Source organism: Trachurus trachurus, assembly GCF_905171665.1.
Source record: "Trachurus trachurus genome assembly, chromosome: 10".
Classification (NCBI taxonomy): domain Eukaryota; kingdom Metazoa; phylum Chordata; class Actinopteri; order Carangiformes; family Carangidae; genus Trachurus; species Trachurus trachurus.
The window spans coordinates 10,921,105-10,936,077 of NC_139894.1; the positions used below are offsets into that span (position 1 = coordinate 10,921,105).

Sequence of the window (14,973 nt, forward strand, 5' to 3'; positions counted from 1 at the left end):
GCCAAAACGTGTGCTAAAGTGCCCTCTAGGAGCCAAAACACATGTTAAAGTGCCCTCTTGGAAGCCAAAACACATGTTAAAGTGCCCTTGGAAGCCAAAATGTGTGCTAAAGTGCCCTCTTGGGAGCCAAAACACGTGTTAAAACAGGCCACATCGATGTTTTTTAGTCTTAAGGTATTGATATTAAAACAGGCCAAATCGATGTTAAAAAAGGCCAAAAAATTTTCGCCGGCTCTTGGGAGCTAAAACACGTGTTAAAGTGCCTTCAGGGAAGCCAAAACGTGTGCTAAAGTGCCCTCTTCAGTGGCGAGGACGCGCTATTAGGTGCCCCTTTTTTTCCTTTTCGCCCCTGCCCTTCAAAAAGTCTGTGCACGCCACTGCTCAGATCGCACTGCATGCAAACACAAAATAAATACCACATCCTGATTTCTTATCCTAATTAGGATAAGATGTTGTACAACAGATCCACAATCCTAAGTTAAATCCTTGAAATATGCTTTTTGTCTTTCTATATCTGGCATCTCGGTGTTGATGAATGTGCAGAGCTTAGCTGAGAATCCGTGTTGCATGCAGCAACATCTTTGCTGTTTAAATCTGAGAAAAGCCAGTGTATCCGACTCTAACATCACATCTGTAATCCCCCTCTTTAGCTGACAAGACATTACAAAGATTCACTTTTATACTGTAACTCGTTCTTATCAGGGTTTTATCCTTATTTAAAAAGCAATGACTCTGAATCTGATCCCATCCCACGTGACTTTGAAAGTTCGACTGCTCGGCAATGCCAGAACAAAACTTCCTTGGATCCCTAAACTGCCCATCCTCCTCCTCCTCTTCCTCCTCCTCCTCTTTACGCTATTTTCATTTGACTGATTTATTCATCTATTCATCTCCTAAACAGCTCTGCCTTGGCTCTGTCCTTTGATTTGTTATTGTCGGAGCTATGAGTATTCACTGTGGCCATGTGGTCATTTCAGCTTCAGCATTTAAATGGTTTCCATGAGAACACAAGAGATTGGTGTTGTGAAGATTGTGCCAGGAATGCAGAATTGTCTGTTGTGCTTTCCAAAAAACGTGATTTACAAGCAGCGAAGAGAAGATAAACGCTTCCTTTGTTTTGTTTTTTATTTTTTGTTTTTCTTTCCATCAGACCAGTTGACAGCTTTAGGGTTTGGTTCAAGAATGTCACCTTCTGATAATTGATGTGAATCCTCTGCTCCTCGCTGAGCAGGTGTGAAGGTTTCCTGCAAAATGACTGCCTCCTTCCTGGGAGAGCTAAGAAATGATAGATGTCTTCGTGGTGGTAATATGTTCTAATTATAATGGAAGCGGTAATTTCACTGGCACCTCACATAAATTTAGAACTTTCTTTTGTTTTTCCCCAGAAAGGATGAAGTGATTACATTACAGCCTTTTGTGACGCTGTCATTCTTCCAGTGCGGCGGTGTCTCCCTCGTTGGTGAGCAGCCTCTGCTGCTTTGTCATGCCAGAGGATGGCAAAATTATATTGACGTCCTTCCTCTGCTCTTATGTTAATGTATTCAGAATGACTGCGGGATTTCATGGTATTGTGTGAGAGTACCAACCCACCCCATGCTGTCCCATCCTCTCTGCTTCCCCTCATTGTTTCCCCATTATATTTCTCCATCTGCAAAAGCAAATAAAAAACCAAGCGATGTTTGCTGTGTTCTTGGAGCCAAATTCATTTCCATGTGGACGGGGCTCACAGTAGGATTATGTCATGATTGCTCGAAACAATCAAACCCAGGCCCTGGGACTGCAGACTGAAGTGGGGCTGCACTGAGCATCATCATCATCATAACCTTGAAAGACCTTCACTGGCAGAGGGAAAGGAGTCAAGAGAGCCTCAGAGCCACAGCTGGGCAGAGAGCGCCCCCTGTTGATGGTGTTGGGGAAAACAAGGAAGAGCACCAAAAGTAAAAGATAAAAGACATTACATTATAGATCCTCTAGTCCTCAGGGAAACAAACCTAAGGAGGGAGGAAAAGAAAAGCAGTCCAATGGAAACTATTGACAAAATAATTCTGATATATTCCCTTGGTAACGTTAATAACCCTGCTGATGTCCAATAAAGACTCATCCTGATGATCCCTAGACTCTAATTGAAGTATGAGGGACTATGAAATAACCATCACAAAGTCTCATCAATAGCTAATGCAAAATGAGAAAAATGGGTGGGCTGAATTTATTTTAAAACAAAACATTAAAAATGTGTAAAATAGATAGATAGATAGATAGATAGATAGATAGATAGATAGATAGATAGATAGATAGATAGATAGATAGATAGATAGATAGATAGAGCACCACAAGCTTAAAACACACACAGGATAGAAAAATCAGTAGGCTACCTAATATAGACTACAATAAAAAAAAAAAACCCAAAAAAACAAATCAAAAACATGATAATAGGTCAGTTATATTGGTTTTTATGTTGCTAATGTTTCCTTAGGCTAGAGGAGTATCTGATACAACTCCTTACGGGGTATAGCTACTGCTAATGATGACATTCACATCCAAGCGACACATACATTTATACATTTCGGTTCCGTAGAATATGTATATTGAATTTTAAATAATATATTACAGAATCGTGCTCATTTACTATCTGAACCTCGCCAAAATAATATTCAGTGTATACAGTGATTGTCAACTGACGACTTTTATTTTGAAGGTCCCCCGGGTCCTCCCTACTACTTCCGTGTGTGCGTCCTGTCCTGTGTGCTGCTGCAGACTCCACAGTGTCTTCTGGCTCCTGTTTAAGATAAATAATCATGTCTCTGGAGGTGGAATCCGCAGAGTAAGTGTTCCGGTTACTCAATCGTAAAGCAGTGTGTTATTTTTATAATCACCGGTCTTTATTATAGCTCTTTTTTGGAAGCATTTTGTGTCAATGAGGCCTCTGCTAGCGTTAGCACCCCAAGCTAGGCTAAGCTAAGCTAACTTTACAGTTAACCCCGTGTCTCTGTTGGTGTCGATCCCCCTTTTACAAGGCAGAAAGGGGGGATTAATTCCAGTTTTAAGTGTCGCTGTGTCACCTAGAGCTGAAACTATTCGTCCTTTGTTATTTCAGTCCTGCACCAACCGCCGAAAGACAGGGAAGTTAGTTTAATTTAGCATTAGCTAAAGCTGCACTGGCAGTTGCTACGGATACTGTAAGTAAATAAATGAGGCGGAAACACCAAGCTGATTATCGGAGCCATTTATCATTATCGTCATAAATAAATGTGGGTTTCAGGTGTAATATCCCCGTTTTATTCCAGTTTTGTTAATTGACTGTTATGTGCAAATGAGCAAGACACATGACCCACACACGTAGGATTAGTTGATGTCAGATGTTTGAGGTTGACTTCAATGTGCGAGCTACAGTGTTTTATAAATATGCATCCTGTGACTGTTTTATAAGAATCCCTTAATGCACATTTAGTGTAGAAAAGTAGAGTTTGTGTACTTTAAGTATTGTCTCTGTACATTACAAAAGGTTCCTGCAGCTTTTATACATTTGGTTTATGCAGTTTCAGCAAAGGTTTAGCCTAAAACGTTGAAAGTGAAAATATTATCTTCAAAATCAACATTTGGCGCAACTACATCTGCTTTTAGTATAGCACCCGTTAACATTTGTAGACTTAGGCTGATTTGTCTCAGCTGTGTCTTGCTGTATTTTCTCATCCAAATGACTTGACATCGCTTGTGTTTCCCCTGCAGCGTGATCCGTCTGATCATGCAGTACTTGAAGGAAAACAATCTGCACCGGACTCTGGTCACTCTGCAGGAGGAGACCACAGTGTCTCTGAACACCGTGGACAGTATTGAGAGCTTCGTGGCAGACATCAACAGTGGTCACTGGGACACCGTCCTGCAAGCCATCCAGTCCCTCAAGCTGCCAGATAAGACCCTGGTAGACCTTTACGAGCAGGTGAGGTTTCTACCTTGTTCTTCATAATCTTCTTCTTAAAATTCACTTTTATCGTTTGGCCTTCCCCTCCCTATTGTTATTGTTTGCTTGTTTTTATTTTCAATAATCCCCAGTTTTATATATAAAGCCCTTTGTAATTTTAGGGCATATTCACACCAGGAAAGTCCGATAGTTCACTTGCTTTAGTGCGGACAACATTTTTTTTTACTTGGTGCGGTTTGTATTCACATTGCATTTTTTCACAAGCGGATCAGCTTTGTAAACAAAAGCATGTGTGTCCCACAGTCGCTCAATCATTGGATAAAAATTATCAGCGGGATCTTCCACGAAAAGTAGCCTACACAATGGAGGTCATGGATGCGTTTCTTGCTGCCCTTTCAATTTGGCAGTATTTCCAGTTGCACCTGTCCTGTGCTTATTCATCACTTGGAGGCTATGTGGCCGTTATGCAGCCGTCTCCGTGAAGGATGGTCAGACAACAAACACACACGTCTGCATGTGCGTCTGAAGGATGGTGCGCTAAAAAAAAAGAAAAAGAAAAAAAGGACGGCACAGCAAAAAACAAACAAACAAAAAACATAATCATTCTCTCTGGATGCCGCGTTGCCGATCGGCATTTAAACCTAGTCACATTCTGTTAACGGTTATTAATCGGATAACGACTTTCTGTTATCAGTTTTAAAAAAATATTAAAGCAGTACTTAAGAACTTGGCGGCGCCAGTGGCCCAAAGCGGTAGTGTTTTGCCTGAAGGAAGACTCCATTTCCCATGAGCACCAGCGCATAGCGCCGTAAACATCCTGATCTCCCGGTGCATGGAAATTAACAGAAGACGTCCAAACTAAGTTTCTGTTACCAGCGGATCATTTCTCAGTAAACACACATACACAATCCGATGGAAAGGTGCCGCATTGCTGCTCCCTCCTCGTCGTGACTCGCAAAAGTGAAAGTGAAACTTAAGTGAGAGCCGGGTTCCTGCCATGCTCCTCAAAGCTGCTCAGTGCCAGTGAAGGCGATACAGACCCCCTCAGGCCATGACAGAGGTGTCATTCAACCTGTTGTAAGTCGATGTATCATCACAAAAGTTATGAAAATATTATGTGAAGGTTGAAAAGTTCCTTAGTGTTGGTTTAAGAATGTGCATCCTTAATGGCGACGGGTGCGTCCTCTCCAGCATCTGATAAATGTTTTCCACTGACCAAATATCAAGGAGGCAGCGTGTCTGTCTGTGCTCCGTTGACCCACGGCTCATTATTGATCATTTCCACATTTTCTGACAACAACGGAAGCCTGTTGAATCCAAAAAGGCGCTTGGATTTTGCATTTGGTTCGGGAAAGGTTCGGTTTGCATTCACACCGTAAGTGAACCGCACCAGGGTTCGTTTCGGACTCTGGTGCGGACCAAACAAGTGAACCGAGTCCCAGCTGCAGAGGTGGTCTCGGTTAACTTGTTTGATCCGCACCAGAGTCCGGTAGTTTGTATTCACACCTCCCCAAAAAGTCCGCACCAGAGGAAAAGTCCGTTTCAAGCGGACCAAACGAGCCTGGTGTGAATACGCCCTTAATTACAATAAGTGTTATAGAAATAAAGTTATTATAAATTCAATTAATCAGATATTTGATTAAGTACTTTGTGATAACTGAACTCTCTAGTTTTGTCATCCACCTGTTTATTTCTGCTGATGTCTTTTCTAATCTTTCTTTAGTTTATTAATCTCACCAGTCGTGCCTTACTATAAATAGTTGAGATCATCTTCTCTGTGTCGTTTCCTCACCAGGTTGTGTTGGAGTTGATCGAGTTGAGAGAGCTGGGAGCTGCTCGTTCACTTCTCAGACAGACGGACCCGATGATCATGCTTAAACAAACCCAACCAGAGAGATACATCCACCTGGAGAACCTGCTGGCCCGCTCCTACTTTGACCCCAGAGAGGTGAGTCCTCACTTCATCCCTGTTGGATCATTTTAGATCTTTAGGTGTAACCTGTCCTGTTGGTTTTTTGTCTGGAGGTTGAATTAGTGATGATGATGTGTCTTGTCATCCAGGCGTACCCAGACGGCAGCAGTAAGGAGAAGCGCAGAGCAGCCATCGCCCAGGCGCTGGCGGGGGAAGTCAGCGTGGTGCCGCCCTCTCGTCTCATGGCTCTGCTGGGGCAGGTAAGAGCTCCAGAAACCAGGGTGGTTATTATACAGTAGTTTCTGGTTCTGGTTCTGGTACTGGTTCTGGTCACGCTATGAGATAATAACAGAACGTTACCAGACAGAGTTGTTTTAGAGGTAAATACAAAGACTGCTAGCTGAAAAACTGCCCCCAACGGGATCGCGCATCAGCAGTTTTTCATCAGTTTACCTCTAAAACAACTCTGTCTGGTAACGTTCTGTTATTATCTCATAGCGTGGTGAATGTGCAGGTCACAACTTGTCCACTAGAGCACTTTGGAGTTGTTGGATTGTGTATTTGATGAGTTTGATGAGGGAAACAAAGACACCTCAAAATTGCATCTCAACTCTGACGTTTGTCTCCTTCAGTCGCTGAAGTGGCAGCAGCATCAGGGACTCCTGCCTCCTGGTATGACCATCGACTTGTTCAGAGGTAAAGCTGCAGTCAAGGACGTGGAGGAGGAGCGCTTCCCCACGCAGCTCAGCAGACACATCAAGGTACCAGCACTGGCTTAAAGCACGGACTGTTTCCAACTCTGCGTTCAGCCGAGCTGCCGTCACTGATGATGTTTTTTTTTTTTTGTATGTTTTTTTCCTCCCTTCTACAGTTTGGACAGAAGTCTCACGTTGAGTGTGCGAGATTCTCCCCTGACGGTCAGTACCTGGTCACCGGCTCCGTGGACGGATTCATCGAGGTCTGGAACTTCACCACCGGTAAAATCAGAAAGGTAACTGATGCACAGGAGAGACACACAAGCTGGATTCACCATCTGGTTAAACACCATCCTACATGCACACGTCTCTGCGTTATTGATACAACTTTCTGCACTGTGGCCGACAGGATCTGAAGTACCAGGCTCAGGACAACTTCATGATGATGGACGACGCCGTCTTGTGTATGTGCTTCAGTCGGGACACAGAGATGTTGGCCACTGGGGCACAAGATGGAAAGATCAAGGTAGAGGACTTTTCCCCTCTCATTTCTTTTAGGCGCTTCGCTTTATCCGCAAACTGAGATTATTATCCATCAACAATTAAACCATGAAATCCCTTTTTAGCAACTTGACCTCCACTGAATTGAATTTCATGTGCGTGTGTTCAGGTGTGGAAGATCCAGAGCGGTCAGTGTCTGAGGAGGTTTGAACGAGCCCACAGTAAAGGAGTAACATGCGTGAGCTTCTGTAAAGACAGCAGTCAGCTGCTCAGCGCCTCCTTCGACCAGACCATCAGGTGAGCCACCTCCGGCCTCCTTCTCCTAACTGAGCACCTCCTATGGATTATATGTTTGTTTGTGACATTTAATCCTGTTTGTTTTCCAAAAGAATCCACGGCCTGAAGTCGGGGAAAACTCTGAAGGAGTTCCGCGGCCACTCCTCATTCGTCAACGAGGCCACGTTCACTCCAGACGGTCACCACATCATCAGCGCTTCCTCCGACGGTACAGTGAAGGTAAGAGGAGCAGCAGCTGAGAAATAACCAAGCTTAAAGGGATAGTTCAACATTTTGGCATATTGGCCCATTACCATAATCCCTATAGTCATAGCAGTAGGTTCGTTACCTTTAATTGTCGGCGCAAGCTATTTTTAGAACGGCGGAGCAGAGCCGCCAGCTGCTCAGAGCTACGCTACGGAGGCTAATGGGATTTCTTGGTTTCCCTCATCAAACTCATCAAATACACAATCCAACAACTCCAAAACACTCTGGTGGACAAGTTGTGACCTGCACATTCACCATGCTATGAGATAACAACAGAACGTTACCAGACAGAGTTGTTTTAGAGGTAAAGGCAGCGACTGCTTGTGTGCATGAATTTACCTCTAAAACAACTCTGTCTGGTAACGTTCTGTTGTTATCTCATAGCGTGGTGAGTGTGCAGGTCACAACTTGTCCACCAGAGCATTTTGGAGTTGTTGGATTGTGTATTAGATGATTTTGATGAAGGAAACCAAGAAATCCCCTGAGCCTCCGTAACGTAGCTCTGAGCAGCTCACGGTTCTGCTCCGCCGTTCTAAAAATAGCTTGCACCAACAATTAAAGGTAACAAACATATATATATATATATATATATATATATATAGGGATTATGGCAATGGACCAAGTTGCCAAAATGTTGAAATATCCCTTTAAGAGTATCATGTATACTTCATAATGACTCATAACGTCTTTTCTGCTCATGTGTAACCCGCTCCAGGTGTGGAACATGAAAACCACCGAGTGCTCAAACACCTTCAAACCTCTGGGCACGTCGGCCGGCACAGACATCACCGTCAACAACGTGGCTCTGCTGCCCAAGAACCCCGAGCACTTTGTCGTGTGTAACCGCTCCAACACGGTGGTCATCATGAACATGCAGGGACAGGTCCGTTCATAATTATACTCTTTGAACTCAGATTGTTACTGTATGTGAAGATGAAGTTCTTGTCCGTCTTTTCTCGATGTAGTTTCCTCGATAGTTTAACGCAGGTTTGATCGTCATCACAGGCAACAACACATGCAGTCTCAGCAAGCAAATAAAACAAAGCAGATAATAGAGAAAATCAAACAAACCAGCAGGGTCTTAAATGGAAACACATTTTTTAGTTTGGTATTATACACTTGAAAGCTATAGCATATAGAAATTAATATGTTTTGATCTCATTAGTTAAGATTTCCCCCTGAAGCGCTGCACAGTAAACACTAAACGGCTGTAAACTGTAATGAACCACCTTCCCTCACATTTCTGCTCTGTGTGTGTTTGAACGTCTCTCTCTCTCTCTGCAGATCGTGAGGAGTTTCAGCTCCGGTAAGAGGGAAGGCGGTGACTTTGTGTGCTGCACGCTGTCGCCCCGCGGCGAGTGGATCTACTGTGTGGGCGAAGACTTTGTGCTCTACTGCTTCAGCACAGTCACGGGCAAACTGGAGAGAACGCTGACGGTACGTTACCGAGCCGAGGAGCTGAGATCAAACACATCACAGCTCACACACACACTCCTCTGCTGCTGCTGCAGGAAAACACTGTGAAGTTTAGATCCAAGTGTTGAATGTGGAGCTGCTTTGTCTTCTCCTGACTTGGTAAACAAAGACGGAGGCTGAGAGCTGGGTGACACGTCCCTGTAGTTCACCTGCCGAGGGCTCAGGCCTTGACCCAGTGTGCTGGTCGCAGCCCGACCTCTGACCCCTCTGCTGTGTGTCATTCTCTCTTCAGTCTCTTTCACTTTGACAGCAACAACAAAGAAAGACACTCTGTCTCTTCTAATTTTCTCTCTCTGAGTGTTTATAAGTAAATGCAGCTGAAATCACAGCTCAGACTTTGTGTTTCAGGTTATCTTTTTGGTTTTGTTGCAGTTATAAAATCAGGATTTCACTGTAAATGTTACAGATATAAACCAGGTTTAAATCATGTCTTGTTTGCAGGACTCCTCTAACTAGTGAGGATATAAAAACTTGTTTACGTGAACAGTTAGAATAGCTAGATGTGCTATGTTTTCAATAAAGTTAGTTAATACAGCAAGAATGTTATACTTATACATACATACCACACTTTGTTTTAGTTTTATTGGACAGATTTGGTTCATTCCTGAATTTAAAGTTAAATAAATCTTGTGTTTTACTGGTGACACTTTGTGCCAGAACAAATCATAGTTGGTAACCTCACTGTTAAATACACTTAAGAGGTTTTTACTAACTTTAACAGATATATAATGAGCATTTTAAATGTTTCTCCAGCACATGATCCTTCATTGTGTTTATTGTAGAGCTGCAGCAATTAATCGATTAAACAAACGATAATCAAATCGATCAACTATTTTGATAATTGAATAATCGGTTTGAGTAGGTTTTTTTTTTAAGAAATAAAAACAATTAATTCTCTTATTTCAGCTTCTTAAAAGTGAATATTTCTGGTTTCTTTGTTCCTTTATGACAACAAACTGAGTATCTCTTTGGTTTGTGGACAAAACAAGAGATTTGAGGACATCATCTTGTGGTTTGGGAAACACAGATTGATGATTTTTCAACATTTTTAACATCTTATAAAGCATCTACATAATCGACAGATCAATCGATAATGAAAATAGTCGTTAGTTGCAGCCCTAGTTCTTTGTGTCTCACTTCTCCCCCTCTCCTCTCCAGATTCATGAGAAGGACGTGATCGGCATCGCCCACCACCCCCACCAGAACCTGATCGGCACCTACAGCGAGGACGGGCTGCTGAAGCTCTGGAAGCCCTGAGCCGCCGACCCTAAACAGAGACCGGACGTTGTCGCTGCTCTCCTCCCTCTGGACACTTCTCTGCCCTTTTTTGTTTTGTTTTTGTTTGTGTCGTTTTACAGCTCTGTGTGGACTCAAAACGTTTGGACGTAAAAGTTTGTGATCTCAGGTTCACCGTCAGCTTTTTCACATTTAGCTGCATGTTTCACTTTGAAATGGGTTGTGAGTGTGTGTATAGAATAACAATACAGAGTGCACGGGTGTTTTTTTAAGGTGCTTTTCGTGTTATTGAAAACATGCAGCTGAAAGTTGACAGTTGGACACTGGGGAGTTTTCACAGCAGAACCTTATTTACAGTAGACTTCAAAAGTAAAAGTTATTTTTTTAGATTTATGTTCACTTCTTGTCTCAATGTATTTGAAATGCATCATGCAATTTCTAAAATATTAAATTTTTACTCCATAATCTGCCCTTTTCAGTTTAACAAATGTTTATTTTTCAAAGCAGCATTTGCTTCACTTGACTTAAATATTTATGAATTTGTAAGATTGAGTGTCATGTTATTCAAGAGCTAGATGTGGTTTTTAAGAAGAAACTTCAAACTGTGAAAAAGACAAACTTCATTATTATTAATATTGTCATAACATATTTCTCCAGATAGTCGACTGCAGTCCTACATCACACACTTTCAGCTGCTGGTGACATAAATACGGTTCTGCTGTTGGGCATCACAGACATTTTCATAAGGTGTCACGTTTTTTGGGGTCAGGAGTGTAGAAACGATACTTATTTCTATTTTTTTTGTTTTTGATAATTCCATTTTGTGTAAATATATTTTTAATATTTCTTTTTCCAAGAAGACCTGGTTAAATAGTTTGTAGTTGTTTGTTTCTTTGTTTAAGCAAATTTTCCCACTGCAAAGAAATATTATAATGATTCCTGGAATTATTCTGTTCATCAAACATGAATGATCTAAATGTCATAACCACCTGTTATTTTGTCAGCAAAGATCTCAATGTGAATTCAGGAATATAGAATAACACATTTCAGTTTTATAAGTCATCATATTGTGAGGTGTTTTTCTCAATACATGTCATTTGAAATTAGACTTTCTTTTTACTTTGATTACTTTTTTCAGAATATCTTTTTTATCTTCTTATTCCTTGAGCTGAAAGGTCTTGGGTCATTTTGGAAATGTCTCTCGCATCCTGAAGTGCAGGAATGACCAGAAATTCTCACAAATCAAAGGTTCATAACTGATTGGATGTCTAGACACCCCATGTGTAACACCTCATGTCTGTGCCATTAAAGCTATTTAACCAGATACACATCTAGAAGTTGTGTTGCCCTGTGTTGGTTTGGAAGCACAATATAGACTCATTTTAATCTGAGCTAATATTATAAGATTATCTAAGAAATTCCGTACTTGGTTTAAGAGGATCAAAGAAATAAGGACAGCAGATGTCACTGTTCATCACCATCACTGAGTATCTTTGTTTCTGGAGTTTTAAGAAAGCGTGGATCAGTCCAGATCGTCCAGCGTTGTCACTGTGCAGCAGAGAGAAGTTTGCAAACTGCTGCTCCATGAAGAGAAGGGTCGACAGGAGTCTGAGCAGAGTTTACTCAGGGATCAAACTCTGTTAGTACAACTCTGCAGAGAAGAGAGTCAAGTCAGCAGCAAAACAAAGGCCGGGGATTTTATTACTCCTTCAAAATAAAAGCATACACTTATCGACAGTATCAGTTACTGAGGTTAAATCTCTTTTTCTGTTATGACCAATATTTTCAAACTTGCTCTTTAAAAGTTGATCAGTATGAAACATCTAATTTGATCATTGACAAGACGTCATGCCCTACATATGACTTTTGTTTTGGTTTTCACGGATGAAAGCAATTGAACTTTTAACAATTGCTGCAACCAACTTTTATTTTCACAACTGATTTTAGGTCCTGATTATTTTCTTTTGTCAAAGAAAGATCAAAAAGCCAACTTTAGTCTCCATTCTAATCAAATATTAAAAATATTTTAAAATGACTTGCTTTATTCAACTATCAAGAACCTTCTTTGGTTTCAAAAGTAACAAAGAAAAACAACAAAATTTTAATTTCAGAACCTGGCACCAGTTAGTTTTGATGACTGAAGTGGTAAATGTTGATTCTACTGTCTGTCTTTTTTTTTTTCACCTCTGCCTCGCACGGAAAATCATGTCCTCCCAGCTTTTATTTTGTAGATCTGTAACCAGAAGTCGTCTTTGCACGCCGGGCGCCTTGACGCTGCAGGTTCAGGAGGGTAGAATGAGAGTGTTTTAGTGTTAGTGGTGTTTCTGCAGGGAAGAGTTACTATGGCAGGAGCTGTGCACCTCACTCTGCTTCTGTTTCTGTGTTACGGATCATCTGACCTGGTCACAGCTCGCCCTCCTGACGACCACACCGACGCTGCTGCCGCTTTTACTAAGACTCTCAGCCTTTTTTCTGCAGGGACGACTGCAAACACCACTGATGCTCCCAGTGCAGGGTCCACAACCAGTTATAGTGAGACAACGACCAAACCTCTGACAAGCAGCACAACTACTGAACATGTGACTGAGCAAAGTGGGAAAACAGCAGAGAGAGCAGGCAACAGAAAAGACACCAAAGAAGAGGAGGAAGATCCTCTGGAGTTTAGTGAGTGCATATCAAATATATTGTTTTATTTTTCACTATTTTTGTTCTATATTTTGGAAATTTAAATATTTTCGATTCATAATAGAAATAATAAATAATATTTCTTTAATGCTTTTGATAGTTTTTAATGTGGAATTTGATGTTATAGGAATATCTAATATAAAATATTATATGATCTGCACAATTGCTCTTTTTTTTAGTAATATTTGTCCCATGTGTCTCTTAACTTTCCCTGTAAAGGAAAAACCTAAAACATTAATTTAAAGGGAATGTGTACCGTTTAATGCAAGTTAAATGCAACAAAGTGTCTGCAAACTTGGGTTCTCTCCCACCTGATGATGCTATAGATCCCTTTGAAACATCACCATGTTGCTAATGAAACGTCCCGGACTAACCACCCCTCAGGGTTCCTCAAAGCCCCGTAGGTTCTCAGAGTGTAAAACAGTCTCTGTTGGTATTTGCATATCTGCGGTCAGAGAGTCAGTGTCCGAGGGTTGGGGGGAGGATGTCCCACATTCTGGCCATGTGTTTTCTATTGATGAAAACCAGATGATAACATTCAGACCTAAAAAAAAAAAAAAAAAAAGACCCTTCAGGCTGTAATGTTGTTCCTGAAGGCACAGATTCAACTGTACACTCACTGTGGCTGCAGCCAAATTGCATAAATGTAAATAGATGCAAGCATATACAGCCAGAAAACTCCAGCACAGTATTTACATGAATGGAGCCTCAGATTTCTGAATCCTCTGTTGGTTTTACATGCAGTTACAACTTTCCTACTAATCACTTCCTCCAAAAAACACACTTATTTGAAGTCAAGTCAAGTTCTACATGCATGTTTCCTGTAGTGCATAAAATGGTTTGCCTTTTTATAGCTAGGAGGTCCATCAGGAGCGTTAACGTACAGAAGAAGAAACCTAAACCGGTCCTGAAGAAAGCCAAAGTCATCGTCACCAAGAAGCCAAAGGTTGTTAAGAAAACCAAAGCACAGGTCAAAAAAAGCGACAGCCAATCAGAGACAGTCCCACGTATGTATTGGGATTAGCCCTCAGGTATACAGTATGTCAATCAGACAAGGGTCAGATATTAGAAGTGGCAAATAGTTTACCTCAACGGGACAATTCAGGTGGTCTGAAGCTCAGCTGGACACTGAATCACCAGTTGAGGCAGAGAGAAACAATTTGCCCTTTTTAACACTAAATTCAGAGCCAGATCTGATTCAGACTGATGCAGCACATACTGTATATCTATAGTTTAGACACTAATCCAGTGTGAAGAGCTTCAACCTGTCTCTCTCGTTCTGAAGCTTGTTCTCTTTTTTTTCTTGTATATAAATGTGCACCACCAAACTTTTTTCAGTTTGGTTCTTCTGCTCAGTTTCAGCTTTCACAACTGCAACTGTTCTCAGTCTATGTGTTGTGTATCTATGTGTTGTAACCCCCAACGCATATATGGGTGTGCTGCACAGGAAGCTAAGCCCACTGTGAAACTGTGTGTGTGTGTAACTGTGTATATAGAGAGTCTGTATATACAGTGCAGGATAATGTGTGTATGTGGAGGGAAAGGTTGAAGCTTTGCTTTGTAAGCAACTTGTCATGTCATGTGAAATCAGAGCTGATCCTCATTAAAATCCATTCAGGCCTGTCAGACGGAGCTGGAGTCAGATTAGCTGAGAGTGATGAGGCCAGACAAGCTGGAAGAGCAAGGACAAGTGTGAAAGAACAGACTAATAATATCACATCCTCCTACTCGGCTTTGTCAGGAGAAACGAAAAGTAGAAAAAGTGCTTTCCTCCCAAGTGTTGCAAGGTTTTCAAACAATGATGAGCTTTAATGAGTTGAAACCTCTTCAGGTTAATAGGCCTACTTGATATTATAAGAACCAATCCAATTTAAGAGATTAATGTCATCTCTGCTATACCTCACTCCCATGGTCTGCTTTGTAAGATATTTGGAGATGTTTAGTCTAATTTGCGCACACTTACTTAAGTTTATAAAGAATTTTATTAAGTGTATCATTGTAGCTCC

At 41.4% G+C, this 14,973-nt stretch overlaps 1 protein-coding gene across 1 annotated transcript; it reads left to right on the forward strand.

Annotated features, from left to right (window-relative positions):
* Window positions 1-2,709: 2,709 nt before the first annotated feature.
* smu1a (SMU1 DNA replication regulator and spliceosomal factor a) lies at window positions 2,710-11,600 on the forward strand. The gene is made up of 12 exons (XM_083980194.1): window positions 2,710-2,821; window positions 3,727-3,937; window positions 5,715-5,867; window positions 5,981-6,091; window positions 6,464-6,592; window positions 6,703-6,822; window positions 6,936-7,052; window positions 7,197-7,324; window positions 7,417-7,543; window positions 8,286-8,453; window positions 8,855-9,007; window positions 10,205-11,600. The coding sequence occupies exons 1-12, from the start codon at window positions 2,796-2,798 to the stop codon at window positions 10,301-10,303; spliced, it is 1,542 nt and encodes a 513-aa protein (XP_083836320.1). The 5' UTR covers window positions 2,710-2,795; the 3' UTR covers window positions 10,304-11,600.
* The last annotated feature ends 3,373 nt before the right edge of the window (window positions 11,601-14,973 follow it).

Bases quoted from the DNA above. Each gene is read 5' to 3' on its own strand.
- smu1a (XM_083980194.1), top strand. From the start codon at position 2,796: ATGTCTCTGGAGGTGGAATCCGCAGA. The intron at 6,593-6,702 runs GTACCAGCACTG...TCCCTTCTACAG, and splicing joins AGCTCAGCAGACACATCAAG to TTTGGACAGAAGTCTCACGT. The intron at 7,053-7,196 runs GTAGAGGACTTT...GCGTGTGTTCAG, and splicing joins CACAAGATGGAAAGATCAAG to GTGTGGAAGATCCAGAGCGG.